This window comes from Genypterus blacodes, unplaced genomic scaffold (assembly GCF_046128005.1).
Source record: "Genypterus blacodes isolate CSIRO-AG114 ecotype Tasmania unplaced genomic scaffold, CSIRO-AGI_Gbla_v1 ptg000111l_1, whole genome shotgun sequence".
Classification (NCBI taxonomy): domain Eukaryota; kingdom Metazoa; phylum Chordata; class Actinopteri; order Ophidiiformes; family Ophidiidae; genus Genypterus; species Genypterus blacodes.
Genome location: NW_027466915.1, coordinates 1,776,038 through 1,791,201, shown reverse-complemented (window position 1 = coordinate 1,791,201; position 15,164 = coordinate 1,776,038). Strand labels below are relative to the sequence as shown.

The following is a 15,164-nucleotide window of genomic DNA, read 5'->3' as shown; positions in this document are numbered from 1 at the left end:
CTCCTTTCAAAGACTAAATAACGGTGCTAAAATAGCTAAAGATGTTTTTTATTTTCCACCCTGACTCAACCAAAGGGGAGAATGAAACCCAATTACAGCAAATGTAAGGTTTCATGCATGAAAGCACAACGCAAAAGGCTTTGCACCGTGTTTGTTTACAGAGAGTAAATCATCTTTTGTCTTCTCCACGACTTGAAAACACCAGAGCACCAGACTGTAAATTAAGGGTTATAAATACACAAAGCAAAACAATGGAACCGACAAAAACATAAACAAAGCTAGAGAGCATTGGTATTACATACCTCTGCCAAGGACAGAAATGCACCTGTTCATAGTCCATTGTAGGATACACATGCCTTTAACATCAAGATCAGTGTCTTTAATTTTTTAAGAAATATCCAGAAATGTCAACAAATGAGAATTACCCTGCAATGTTAGGCTAGGCTACATAGTTTTGACTTTTAATACTCATAGTGATCTGAGCATTAATGTTGATTACAAACACTGATTTTGCCTGGCTGGGTTGTTTGGGTTTGTACAACATATTGCTAACACAGGCCAGAATTTGCAGGTGGCCTTCAAGTTTGGCTGGAACTGCTCGTTGCATTCAGCTGGTATTGCTCTTATCGTCAAGTATTCATCTATCAACTTTATGAACCCGACTCAGTGCATCTGTTTAGGTGAACATGATCATACTGGGATCTGTGCCATGTACATCCAAGGACTCTTCATCATTCAGGACTTCTCAGAAAATGTGATTCGGCCACATGTTGGTTCTGTCATGTCAGGATCCACACTAAACAGAGTCATAAACAGGAAAACAGGACTGAAAACATCCCTTGAGCGTATGATAATGTTTACAGCAGAGTAAAGGGAAGAGGTCACACACATGTCTGATTCCTTTGATGTGAAGACAACTTGTGAAAGTAACACAAATTGACACTCACCATTAGAGTGTACGTTTTCTTCCCTTAATCACCGCAGACTCAACTGGTTTACAGCAGAAACTGGACAGATTGGGAGAGAAAGTCATAGCTCCCAAATGTAGCTGCTACTCATAATATTATAGAAAAGTAAGTAACTGATTTGCATCTTTGTGGTCTATCTAATTTTAAATCTATCTAAATGCATCTGATTTAAAGGCTGCTTTGCAATCATAAATCACATTTTGCACTAAGTGATATATGTAAAGTTATGCCATGCTCACTCAAGCTTCCCCTATGCTTTGGTTAAGAAGCTATGCGGTGGACTTTGTGTTAGACTGTAAATATAATTAACATTTTTCTTGCAGCTGACCAGCTGGTTTAGATACACACAGTGTCACCATCCTGATTTACAGATACAAGCATCCATGCATGTTGTGGGTGTGTGGTGTGTCTCTTGGTTTTGGCAGAACTGGATTTAAAAGATGTGTGCGGCTATGAGCGCTGTCACTGCCAGTCCAGAACCTCCCACGAAAGCCATTTCAAGAAGGGCTGTGCAGCAGTTTACACATAATGTTTTCACTTTGTCGAGGACGAAAGCTTTGTCCTTCACTCATAGTAACCCATGGCTGCTCAAAGCTCTTTTGGGGATAATTTGGTTACATTGAAAACAAGCAGCAGCCCAGCCCATGTAGACATTAAATATGATTTGTACACCAGTGCACATTGGCCACACACACACACACACACACACACACACACACACACACACACACACACACACACACACACACACATTGTAAGCAGATCTCTGTCACAACTCTAGAACGAAATGAAATGTTGGTGTTTGTGGAACCTTCGCCTCACCTCATCCCTCCCCTCACTAATAAATGCTTTTTAATGCAAGTCCCAAAATAAAAAATCACAATCCAGATAACATATCAATATTCTGAAATGATCAAATGTCAAGTTTGTGTTTAGTCATTCGCAACCAATAATCTCTGAGATGTAGAATTGGTATAACATAATACAGATTTGTACAAAGTTAACACAACTATAACAAAAACATCTCTTGTCGCACAATTCCGTGAAGTGTGATGGGAAATAGAGCAGGTCAAAATGTCTGCAGAGTGAATGAACATGTATCACCTGCCAGAGATACATTAGACCCTAAATGAATTAGACTATTTACTCTTTAAATGGTTCATCATTGGCTCAGCAGCACAGTTGCTTCACACAGAGACGTCCCCAGCTCAGATTTCAGCTATGGTTCCTTGTGTAGAGTGGGCATGTTGATCTCATGTGCACGTGGGCTTCCTGCCTTCACATTTCATAGACATGTGACTCAGGGGAGAAACTCTAAACTGCTCATGAATGTACTGGTTTGTGTGTTTTTCCCCCCATCTTGATTAATTAATATATGATCAAACCTGGCACACTTGCATCCACTTGCATCATTATCCACATGCTTAAACAGCAATATGAGCTTTGGGTGAAATATGTGTGATCATCAGAAAATCACAATATAGTAATGCAATTCAGCTTTTAAATGTGACTCTTGAAGCATTTAATCAGATCATGTTATGTAGAGATACATCCTCAAATACTGCTTTGTCTCTGAAATTGCAAATACAACTGTAAAAATAATCTAGTTGACTATGATTGAACATGTACGTATTGCATTTATGTACAGTAAAGACTTTCTGCTATGAATCATATCATAAACAATAAATAATAATGCAAACAGCTGCAAACATTTAGAAACGGGAGCTGCAGTGTGGCAAGATGCACATCTACTGTTTATTCATTCATTCTCCATAAGGCTGTGGGGGTTGCTGGTGCCTATCCCAGCGCTCATAGGGTGAGAGGCAGGATAGAGGTCGCCAGCCTATCACAGGGCAAACACATACAGACAAGACACCTCAGTCACACTCCCATTCACGCGTAAGGACAATATAGAGTTTCCAATTCACCTGCATGTGTTTGGAGGTGGTAGCACCCACGCAAACACAAGGAGAACATTTCTTGTTGCGTAATGTTTAGATGATACGAGGTGAGTGGAGTCCCGATGATGGCAATATGACGGGAAGGTTGAAACTGCGCTCCCGATATGGTGGACATTGTGTTTAGTAACCAGACCAGTAGCTGTGTAACCTGGGTGTTTGGGTTCAAACTATCACATTTGTCCTCTACCTCTGGGTAGATGTCAGACTCGATTTGGAGAAGTGGATGAGTGCGAGGCGAGTACAGGATGAAACAGTGTGTAGTTTGCACTAATCTCCCACCGCTCCATCTCGAGTTGGAGTCCAAGCTCAACCTCCCAAGTGGCCCTGATTTATGAGTTAGTTTGATCCCTTAGATCCAGGATGCAGTGATAAATCCCTCTTAGTGGTGTCGTGAACATATGCAGATCCCACATTAGTTGAGGGGAAGAGGAAGCAAAGTTTTGAAATTTGTGTTTGATTGAATTAATAATTGGTTTGCCGGAAATCCTACTTTGTGCTGACAGAATAGAAAAGCTGTTAAAACTACCATTCAAGTAGTTATCAGGGAAACATGGTACGCCCTACTAGAAGCCCCAACTGTAGCAGGGTGCGTTTACAAGGCCTGCAGCTCAGCTCAGATCAGGGGCCACAGCGTTGTCAGTGTCAGAGTTTGTTGTGAGCTTGAGTCAAAGCACTGCAGCTGAAAGCGATGACATTGGCAGGAGCACATACAGTATGTCAGACTTATGGCCTGTGTGTTAGATGCCGTCCACACATTATGAAAACTCACAGCAAGCAAAAGCAGCAGTGGAGCACTCCCAAAAAATATTTCATAAAAGACAAAAATTAAAAATGAGAAGAAAAAAATGAACTCAAAATAACACATTCCAAAAACTAACCTAAATAAATAAAATTGAAAATTTATTGAAATTTAAATCTGTTGGTTGGATTTTTGGAGTCAAAGTCATTTAAGGCTTTGCCATTATTCATAATCAGTCTTATGCTGCATTTTCTTCAAGTCTTTTAAATAGTTTAAGCTAAAACTAAATACATTCTAAAAGTCATAAAACTAAATTGAAAGATGAAATGAAATTTGAAAATAATGCAAACTAAAATGACATTGCTACAAATCCTCCTTATCCTTTAAGACAATAGATCGTTTTCACTCCACATGCTGAGCCTTCACGGTGCTGCTCCTGCTGTTCTGTATGAATATGGCTCCACTCCACTAATTAACTCTGTCACAATATACACACATATTACACACTTACACTTACAAACACTGACCTAACCAGCGTGACACTAGAACAAGTGAACAATGACCTTTGACCTCACATGAAAAGGGCCTTATAGACATATTTTGACCAAATTATGTTTTGTACCATGAAAATATCAGCTTCTGTTACACTTTAATGACCCACATCCGAGCTGGGACCCACCAAAGAAAACATGCCTGAGGTGAAATGACCTCATTTGAATATGGTATTAAATGAATGTATACATAAATAAAAGCATTACAGAATGTGCACATGCTCTATTGCACTATGACTCTGACAAAGCTCAGCTGTAAATGTAAGCATCTGTACGACTGCGGTTTGGGATTGGAAAAACGTATCTTTGTGTGTATGTGTGTGTGTGTGTGTATGCTTGTGTGTGTTTGTGTGCGTGTGTTGCAGCTTCCTATCTCCATCACACGCTGGATCAGGTTGGACTCCTTTCAGGGAGCTTTTTCTTGCCTCAATCAGATGAAGTTAAAGTGCTGCACCTTTGTCTCTGCGTGTCCTTGTTTCTCTATAGCCTGTCAGAAGGACTGTGTGCCATCCCTCTTTAACACTTTATTCATTGCTAGGCAGACAAAAAACCCAGGTACACTTGCTCGGTAAATCTAAATGAAATGAACCATCGGCCCTGCAGACAGAAACTTCACTCGTGTCGTCTGATGGATCAACATGAGGCACTTCTACAACAAGCAACCTTCAATCTATCGCTGTAAAAAAGAAGCAGTGTATGAGTGTGTGTGCGTGTGTGTGTGTGCTGGTACATTGATTGTGCTGTCAGCTGCTCTTTGTAGACTGAAGGCATCAGTGGAGACGATCACCAGTCTTTGAGTATTAGATGAAAGGAAGCTTGCTGGCAGAACTGGGGCAGTTAAAAACTATTTACGGCTGAATTAATTGTTTATACTCAATGCTGTCTGAAAATAAATCATAGCAGCACTCTGTTGCTCTCTAGTGGCCTGGTGTTACTGCATGTAATGCATTTATGTAGGAAATGCACACAGAATACGGCACTGCATCAGCAAGCTTTTAACAGCAAACTGAACTGGAATTTGAATTACTGCAAATAAGAACTATACAAAACACCAATACAATGATTTGGGCAAAAATTATGCACAGCTGCATTACAGCCTGGAGCTTCAATAGTGTCTCAACCTTTATTCTTGTTGCTACAATAATCAAACACAGAATTCCGCCAACCCACAGGCCACCCAGCTGTTTCTGATACTACACTATTCTGCTTCTGAACCTATGCAGGCACAGACTCAAGACATCTCCAAGCATTGAGATCCAGTAATGTCAGATTGATTCGTCCCTGTTTGGGCTTGCTAAGATAACTGGTGTGTTGTATAGTTTACCAGTTAGAATTACACAACAGCCATCGTGATCAGAAATTATACAAACTGAAAAGAACTGAACATTTTAGTATCACTAAGTCATTTAATGCCTAATTGGATATTAGTAGGGATATAGAGTCATGGAGGCTGTAGTTGTTATAGGTAAAGGAACAATCCTGGTGTGGTGGGGTGGTGTGTACGGTGCTCTGTACATTATGTGGCTCCATAAGCGTTTGTGTAACTGTGTCATTTAGTGTGAGTTTACTCCTTACTCAGTTTAAACCTTACGGGAAAATGCCACAGTACTTTATAATCTTATTTCATGTAATCCAAAACCTTAGTGCCTGGCAAACATGTTCACCTTTGTGAAGCTGAGGATGTTGTTCAAAGCTGATGTTGTTTGGTGTTTTAAATAGCGTGTTATTTTGAGTTTTACTATTTTTGTCACGACATCAACCTCAAATTTTATTCGTTTGTGGGCAAGAAGTGTAGAAAGGAGAAAATGTAAACACTCACTTATTTGAACATTTTGTAACCTATGTGGTTACTGCTCAATTCAATGATTCAGTGTCTCACATCAAATGCTAAACAATTATTTTCCAATTTACTTATTTGTTATGCTTCAGTGATTTGTGTATGAGAAGTCGTGAAGCGTTACATATCGCTGATTAATACCAAACAGGCAAATACAGGCCTCTTTCTTTTATAGGCCCTTTTTCAAAAATTAACCATAAACAGCAAAAACAGCAATAAAATTAGTTGTGGGCAATGGACGGTTGATGGTTAACGAATGAGTGCAATAAAGGATGCATACTAGTCACATATTGCATATTCAGTGTGGAGTAAAAAAGCTAAATATACCATAAAGAATGAACAATATTCCAGGGAATTGTGGAAGAAAGCCTTTATTCCAACTAAGGCCATTTTTCCCCCTGAGAACGAGTAACAATTCGATCTACCAAATGTAGTCTGAGTCACAGTTAAGGCAAATGGAGCGCAACTATATTAACAGTTCCTAATTATGGAGACATGAAGGATTTGTCAGCAAAAGACAACACATAATACAGTTAGTGTTACATTAATATGAGAAAATGAAAATGCTGTTATGCCCTTATAAGGCAAAAGGTTTCATTAGAACAGGCTCAGGCTCTAATCCTCTCAAGAGGTACCCACTGTGCCATCAAGTATTTACCCCTTTTCATTTTCTAACCGTCAAACCCTCAGTCCCTCTTCCTCCCTCCTCTTCCTCCCATTACCTCCACAATGTTACTATTAATAATGGTGCTTTTATTGTGACGACGTTAAAGAGCTCAACAGGCACTGGTATCTAAACATTGTCCTGTTTTTGAATGTTCCACTCGATAGGCCTTGTTGAATTTGCGCAAAAGGGGTGATTATAGTTCAAATAAAGAAAAAAGAACTTTCAGTCATCTAGACTTTCATCCAAACTCTCACATTTTTGTAATGTCCACCGAGTCGTGAATATCAATCACCTGGAACCCCGGGTTATCAATCCCCAGCTTCTCCTGCGTGTTGTGATTCTGCTCGTTGTGGCTGTTGTAGTTTCTGTGGTCGCCATCCATCTCGAAGCATTGGGCACAGTGAGGAGTGGTGACCTGGATGCTCTTGGAAAAGTTTGAGAAGTCCACTCTGTATTTCCCTGTCTTGGTGCGGGAGATGATGGGAAGGAAACTGTATCCCCATTGAATCTCCTGTGGGACATAGGAGGTTCGGACCTGGCAGGAGGAGCTGGTGGACTCGGCCGTCCCGTCCAAGAAGACCACCAACTCAAAGTCTTGCTGGGGAAGGGTGTCAATGGATAGCTCGTAGAACGGGCTTGATTTGTTGATCACATGGTAAAGGGTCAGAGGACAAACAAAAAACAAGTTATCCTTGCCAGTGTCAACCACAAATTCAATATCCACCTGATCCAGAATTATGGTTTCTCCATCTGGTGTGGTTGTGGTCCTAAGAAGCTTTCCATAGATCTGACTGCCAATCAATAAGGTCTTTCGAAGGTTGGCCACTCTGATCAAGAGACACAAGCTGCCTTTCTTCAAGCAGATGACGGCCGTGTCACTGAAGGTTACTGTCTTTGCCCTTTTCTTGGGTGATGAAATCTTGGCCAGAATGACCCCACACATGAAACAGTTGATGAAAACTCCAATGAGAGACTGGACAACGATAAGAGCCACCGTGCCGGCACAGTGTCCAGTCAGTGCTCGCCCACCATACCCAATGGTGGTCTGGGTCTCCAAGGAGTAGAGGAAAGCTGCTGTAAGGCCATTGACATTGTCTATACACTGGACGTGTCCATCTGTGTGGTTCTGTCCCGCCAGATCCCCGTTTGTTTTTGCAATCCAGTACCACAGCAGGCTGAATATGAACCAGCTCCCTGTGAAGGAGGCCACAAACAGGAGGAGGACAAAACGCCAGCGGATCTCTACAAAGGTGGTCCAGAAGTCGAGCAGGTAAGCAAAGTGATTGCCATACTCTATGTTGCCGAACTCGATGTTGCAGCGGCCGTCTTTGGTGACCAAGCGGCTTTTGTGTGTTCGGTGCCCAGCTGGCTGGATGTGACCCTGGAGCAGCTGGATCATCCTGGAGCTGGAGGAGTAGATCAGGTAGATCAATGTAAAGGTGAAGAGTGTAACTATGCTGAGAGGCTGCACAGACATCAGGCATGTGTGTATTATTTTCATATTGTATTTGGCCCACATCTATCGTCTACATCTATATTGCTGAGAAGTCCAATGGGGGCTTTGGCCTAGCAGTCCTCAGCGCAGCCTGACCCCTCATAGGACTGATCCATACAGACACACACAATCACAATCACACGCCTATTCACACCTACAAACAATTCACAATCTACATCTGACCTGCATGTGTATGGACATGGGAAAAACAAGAGCGGGTCAGTTATTATTTTACATACAATTATCCTGCATTTATTTATGTATGTTTATGTATGTATCATGTTTTGCTGTATTATTTCCTCTCTTATTTATTATTTCTTTTGTTCCTATTCCTATATATTGTGTGAGGAGACCAAATATCTCTTTTTGCCAAGGTTTCCTTTTTCCTTTTACATTCAGGCTTTCTGGGAGTTGTTGTTGTTGTTGTTGTTGTTGTTGTTGTTGTAGTAACTCCTGTTAATATTTAGTGAGCACAGAAATACAGTAACTTTAACTCATTCACCCTGATCGTAATAGATTTTGCTCATATGTAAATGTTTATTACTTCTCATGTTCTGCCTAATAAAGCTTTTGTCTCTGGGTTTTCTGTGTGTTATTCTGTTATACAATGACGCTGCTGAGGTATACAGAGGCAAAAAAAAGATGCCCATCAAGGTATTTAATAGTTTCAGAAAGATTAGTTTGTGTATCCTTGTGTGAAGATCCTCACATTTATATTTGTGCATCAGAATCAGCTGCATTCAGAAGTTAATAACACTGTGAAAACAGCTCAAAAGAAAAGGCTTCACATACCAAAGTACTTGATATAAAACCTTGGTTCTGTTAGTGAAGTATTAAATATGTACAGTAAATTCCACATACCTGCTAAGTGAGACCATGGGCCCAAAGTGGATCACTGGATCTCTGCTGGAACTTCAGGCTCCTTTCTTTTTGCTGGTGGCCATGGAGGCGTTGGAAAGATTTTAATCCACAGTGAAATTTCCTAATCCCAGCCACATGCCACCGTGTACACTGGCTTCATACAAACAGAAGAGCCAGCCAGAGATCTCCCATGGGCGTCAGTTCCTCAGCAGCACCTGACCAAAGCCCCCCAAAAAACTACCTAAAGTTCCACCAGCGCCGGACTCATGGTCGGCTGAGATTCTGGCCAGTATAAACCATGCAGCAGACTGTGAACAGTACAAGGAGGGGCCTCTAAGAGTTGAATATTCTGGAAGCACAGTTTAGGCAGCGAGCCTTTAGTGTTCTGGTGCAGCAGAAGGTAAAGTCTATTGAAGAGGCCAACACGGTCTGAGCAGCAACCATGCTGTTTTTGTTTTCACTCCTGAGAACATTTGGGATTTGTGTCAGGCCTCACAAAGAAATCCGTCCATTGCATTTCCCCGTGTCCCCCTCCCCCTTAAAACCTGCAAGGCTGCTTCAAAATTTGCATCAAAATAAAGAGCAGTGGGGACACAATGTCTCTGCCATATTTTGCCTGCAGCAACCAGTCGCAGAAAGACAGTTTTCAAAACCTGCATAGCATATTTTCATACCTGTTACATTAGTATGATGAAAGTCTTAAATCAAGCAGGGCCTGGCAACGTGATGAATGGTTGCAGCTGCTGTGAGTGCCATGTTAATGATGGGAACAGGGGGAGGGCTCAACATACAGACAGTTGTATTGATTTCCCTGCAGAGGCCCTAAAGGAATCTCATAGGCAACTATAGAACTGTAGAGCCGTAACGCTGTCCTCTAATTAGATGCAAAGGTACATCAGAAACCGCATATTAAAAATATCCACTTCTAGCTGTACATGTGTTGCATAACAAGGTAGAGTACAGAACTGCACACGGTGTAAAGTAGATTAATCTCTTAATCAATCATTGGGCTCTTGGCCAAATTGTAATGAGTCATCATTCTTCTTTTTTTTTAAAGGAATAAGCTTTTAGTCATTACTGTGAGATTATTCACACTTCTAGCATCAAACAATGATCACAAATATGCTTAGAATTTCTATCTATATGATTTCTCTATTAGATTGGTTGGGAAACAAATCCTGTGATTTGAATAGCGTGGCTTGATTCTTCTTGTGTCTTATATCTACATAACTGATTTGATATTGAAAGCTCCTTTGGGAAAAACTCAGTTACTTCCTTACTTGTGTTTAATATGAAACGGGTCAGTGTGGTTATTTGTTGTGGTATATTGTTAATCGTTGTACCTTTTTGAAGTACATGAATGGATTCGTGTATGTAATTTCCGCTTGGTATTTTTACTATAGGCTTTAATAGGTGGTTAAAGTTCTGAAAAGGTGAAATGTACCACTAAAGTTGAGTAATTTCAATTTATTTCAATTTATTTTCATGCATTCTATTTTAATGTACTATTCGTGTGGGGTCCTCAGTCATATTTTGAGCCAATAAACTATTGACAACACTCAAACACCACCTTTCAGTACAGTGCAGTTTCTTAATACGACAACCTACAGATATGGACCACAGACAGGCTGCTGGTGTTTAAATTAAATGAAAAAAAGACATTAACTCAGCCTCACTCATTGTCTGTGGAATTGTTTCACAATGTTTTACTTGGTGAATGCTGATATTACTGTTTGCCTCTGTAATTGAAACAAAGTGCAGTTTAATCACTGTAGTTTGATTATTGTGTCACCTCTGTGATGTAGCTGAAGCTCTTTGCTTGTCACTTTCCTCATTTACATTTTACATACATCTTTTTGTTGCAATTGTGCTTCAATAAGTGAACAACTACAGAATGTGGAATCCTGGGGTCTTCAGAAAACCTTATTTAATTGGAGAGGAAAACCCCACTGAGTGTTTTTACTTATATATTAGCATTCAGAATGGTTTTCAGCTGAACTTAATCCCAAACATGCATCATATAATTTGAATAAATCAGACCAAACGTTGCTCAGAGTGTATTGACAACACACAATATTTTATCAAGCTGTTTAATGCCCATTTACCAACCAGTAATCATCTTAGAGAAATCTGCTGCATTCAGGTCATCTAGTGGGGTTTTATAGAAGACATGACTGGAAATTATGGAGAAATGAGCTAAAATACAGAGTACAGTAAAAGCATTGTTATGGTGGCGTTGACAGAATTAAATGTGTTTAAGCTAAGCTGTATCAAAGCTAAACACATAACTGCCATCTAAATCATTTCACCACCACACACCTCATTAACCCAGCATAACAGGATCTGGCAGTAGTTTTAATTCTTTCTTTTTTTTTTTTTCAAGAAATTCTCCATTTTGCCAGGTCAGAAATGTCCTCACGGGCAGATATATGATATGTACTAAGTTATGTCTGGATGTGGTGCTGGGTCAGCAGCTTGGTGAGGGAATGAACCGTGGAAATCAGTTCAAAATCAGTTCAGTGATACTATTAAGTAAGTGAAATCTAAATGCTGAATGGATGAAAGGGATGAATGTAGTAAAAAAGATAAATACACTGTGATGGTTTCAACAATTGCTTGTCTAAACTCTCAGTGTCATATGATTGACTGTCCCAGATTCGTTTCTAATTGACTGTATTGTGCATGTATATAATGTGCATGGATGGATGGATGGATGGATGGATGTATCTATCTATCTATCTATCTATCTATCTATCTATCTATCTATCTATCTATCTATTTATCTATCTATCTATCTATCTATCTATCTATCTATCTATCTATCTATCTATCTATCTATCTATCTATCTATCTATCTATCTATCTATAACACAAATGCAGAACGCCCTGGATGAATACTTACAACAGTGTAATGGCAGCAGGACGTTGATGCAAAATTTAAATAAAAAACAGCAATATTTTCTCAAAGAACTCAGGAGAATGTGTGGTGACCACAATATATTCAGTGAACTGCAACAGATGGCCAGATACACACTTCACACAGTATAGTTGCACATTAGCACCATGATAATTATGAATATGAATATAATAACTCAAAACCTAAACTAATAAGTAACATGTTGTCTGAATACTAAATAATTAAGCACGACTGTCTACTCTGAGTACCATTGTGTTTGGGGCATTTCAAGCCTAATCAAAACGCCTAACTGCTGCAGGAACAGTTTCTCCCATTAGATGTCAATCCTGAGCTAGCAGCCTTTTTAAAATGTTTCCAGAAGTGTCAAAGTTGTGTACTTGTCATTGTTACATTCTTTCCTGGTTCATGGCCTCATCATAAAAAGTGATTCAGAGCTTTTTAAAATGACCCTGCTGAGAAAGAAAGAAAACCAACAAATCAGTGGATGCAGGTGAGAACATATAACAAGGTGAAAAGCAACCTTCAGGGCCCTCAAGGGAAAACAGCAGCCAGGCCATCACTGGAGCAGGCCGCCTCCTTAACACGAGCTGCAGAGCACAGCAATCTGTCCCTGATGGTGTCCGCATCGTGACAGGTCCATAATACTGAGCATGATACCTGCAGACCCGGAGAAGAGGTGGAAAATGAAAGGATTGAAGGACTCTGTTACACCTGGGAGCAATAAAAAATATACTAATATACCATACTTTTATTTTATTCAAAAGCCTCTTTCTTCTATCCCCTGTAATGTCAACACCCGTCAGAATGCCCCTACGTCATTGTGTCCTGAAGGCTCAGTTTGGTTTAAGTTGATCTTGGGATTTGATTGGCTCCCCGTGTCCTGTTTGCATCTTTTACCCATGTTTTTATGGCTATGCTCCGCGTGCTCTGGTTTGATGGTTACATCCGGCTTCCTTGTTAGTATAGTGGACAGTATCTCCGCCTGTCACGCGGAAGACCGGGGTTCGATTCCCCGACAGGGAGAGTTCTACTGTTATCCCGTCATTGGCTATCAGGATTGTCTCACAACCAGAATGGCCTGGTTTCAATTGGCTCCCTGTGTCCTGTCTGCATCTTTACCGAAGTTTGTATGGCTTTGCACCGCGCAATCTTGTTCTAGGGACACATCCTCCTTCCTCGTTAGTATAGTGGACAGTATCTCTGCCTGTCACACGGAAAACCAGGGTTCGATTCCTCGACGGGGAGGGTTCTACTATTATCCCGTCATTGGCTATCAGGATTGTCTCACAACCAGAATGGCCTAGTTTCAATTGGTTCCCTGTGTCCAGTTTGCATCTTTTACCCAAGTTTGTATGGCTTTGCACCGCGCAATCTTGTTCCAGGGACACATCATTCCTCCTCTTTGGTATAGTGGACAGTATCTCCGCATGTCACACGGAAGTGCCTGGATTCGATTGGCTCCCTGTGTCCTGTTTGCATCTTTTACCCATGTTTTTACGGCTATGCTCGGCGTGCTCTGGTTTCATGGGTGCCTTCGTCTTCCTCGTTAGTATAGTGGACAGTATCTCCGCTTGTCACGCGGAAGACCGGGGTTCGATTCCCCGACGGGGAGAGTTCTACTATTATCCTGTCATTGGCTATCAGGATTGTCTCACAACCAGAATGGCCTGGATTCGATTGGCTCCCTGTGTCCTGTTTGCATCTTTTACCGAAGTTTGTATGGCTTTGCACCGCGCAATCTTGTTCTAGGGACACATCATTCCTCCTCTTTGGTATAGTGGACAGTATCTCCGCCTGTCACAAGGAAGTGCCTGGATTCGATTGGCTCCCTGTGTCCTGTTTGCGTCTTTTACCCATGTTTTTATGGCTATGCTCCGCGTGCTCTGGTTTCGGGGTCACATCTGGCTTCCTCGTTAGTATAGCGGACAGCATCTCAGCCTGTCACGCAGAAGACCGGGGTTCGATTCCCCGACGGGGAGGGTTCTACTATTATCCCGTCATTGGCTATCAGGATTGTCTCAAAACCAGAATGGCCTGGTTTAAATTGGTTCCCTGTGTCCAGTTTGCATCTTTTACCGAAGTTTGTATGGCTTTGCACCGCGCAATCTTGTTCCAGGGACACATCATTCCTCCTCTTTGGTATAGTGGACAGTATCTCCACCTGTCACACGGAAGTGCCTGGATTCGATTGGCTCCCCGTGTCCTGTTTGCATCTTTTACCCATGTTTTTATGGCTATGCTATGGATGCTCTGGTTTCATAGGGGCATCCTCCTTCCTCGTTAGTATAGTGGACAGTATCTCCGCTTGTCACGCGGAAGACCGGGGTTCGATTCCCCGACGGGGAGGGTTCTACTATTATCTCGTCATTGGCTATCAGGATTGTCTCACAACCAGGATGGCCTGGTTTGTATTGGCTCCCTGTGTCCAGTCTGCATCTTTTACCGAAGTTTGTATGGCTTTGCACCGCGCAATCTTGTTCTAGGGACACATCATTCCTCCTCTTTGGTATAGTGGACAGTATCTCCGCCTGTCACACGGAAGTGCCTGGATTCGATTGGCTCCATGTGTCCTGTTTGCATCTTTTACCCATGTTTTTATGGCTATGCTCGGCGTGCTCTGGTTTCATGGATGCATCCGTCTTCCTCGTTAGTATAGTGGACAGTATCTCCGCCTGTCACACGGAAGTGCCTGGATTCGATTGGCTCCATGTGTCCTGTTTGCATCTTTTACCCATGTTTTTATGGCTATGCTCGGCGTGCTCTGGTTTCATGGATGCATCCGTCTTCCTCGTTAGTATAGTGGACAGTATCTCCGCTTGTCACGCGGAAGACCGGGGTTCGATTCCCCGACGGGGAGAGTTCTACTATTATCTCGTCATTGGCTATCAGGATTGTCTCACAACCAGAATGGCCTGGTTTGTATTGGCTCCCTGTGTCCAGTCTGCATCTTTTACCGGAGTTTGTATGGCTTTGCACCGCGCAATCTTGTTCTAGGGACACATCATTCCTCCTCTTTGGTATAGTGGACAGTATCTCTGCCTGTCACGCGGAAGACCGGGGTTCGATTCCCCGACGGGGAGAGTTCTACTATTATCCTGTCATTGGCTATCAGGATTGTCTCACAACTAGAATGGCCTGGATTCGATTGGCTCCCTGGGTCCTGTTTGC

General features: G+C 41.7%; 1 protein-coding gene and 4 non-coding genes across 5 annotated transcripts; 4 read left to right on the top strand and 1 right to left on the bottom strand.

Annotated features, from left to right (window-relative positions):
• Nucleotides 1-6,807: 6,807 nt before the first annotated feature.
• Nucleotides 6,808-9,096, bottom strand: kcnj1b (potassium inwardly rectifying channel subfamily J member 1b). Its single transcript, XM_076161383.1, has 2 exons — nucleotides 9,080-9,096; nucleotides 6,808-8,129 (listed from the first exon to the last, which is right to left on the bottom strand). Exons 1-2 carry the CDS (start codon nucleotides 9,094-9,096, stop codon nucleotides 6,974-6,976), a joined length of 1,173 nt encoding a protein of 390 aa, XP_076017498.1. The 3' UTR covers nucleotides 6,808-6,973.
• Nucleotides 9,097-12,947: 3,851 nt separating this feature from the next.
• Nucleotides 12,948-13,019, top strand: trnad-guc (transfer RNA aspartic acid (anticodon GUC)). Its single transcript has one exon. It is a non-coding gene; the product is annotated as a tRNA-Asp (tRNA).
• Nucleotides 13,020-13,536: 517 nt separating this feature from the next.
• On the top strand, nucleotides 13,537-13,608 carry trnad-guc (transfer RNA aspartic acid (anticodon GUC)). The gene has a single exon. It is a non-coding gene; the product is annotated as a tRNA-Asp (tRNA).
• A 662-nt stretch (nucleotides 13,609-14,270) lies between these two features.
• On the top strand, nucleotides 14,271-14,342 carry trnad-guc (transfer RNA aspartic acid (anticodon GUC)). Its single transcript has one exon. It is a non-coding gene; the product is annotated as a tRNA-Asp (tRNA).
• Nucleotides 14,343-14,781: 439 nt separating this feature from the next.
• Nucleotides 14,782-14,853, top strand: trnad-guc (transfer RNA aspartic acid (anticodon GUC)). The gene has a single exon. It is a non-coding gene; the product is annotated as a tRNA-Asp (tRNA).
• Nucleotides 14,854-15,164: the final 311 nt, after the last annotated feature.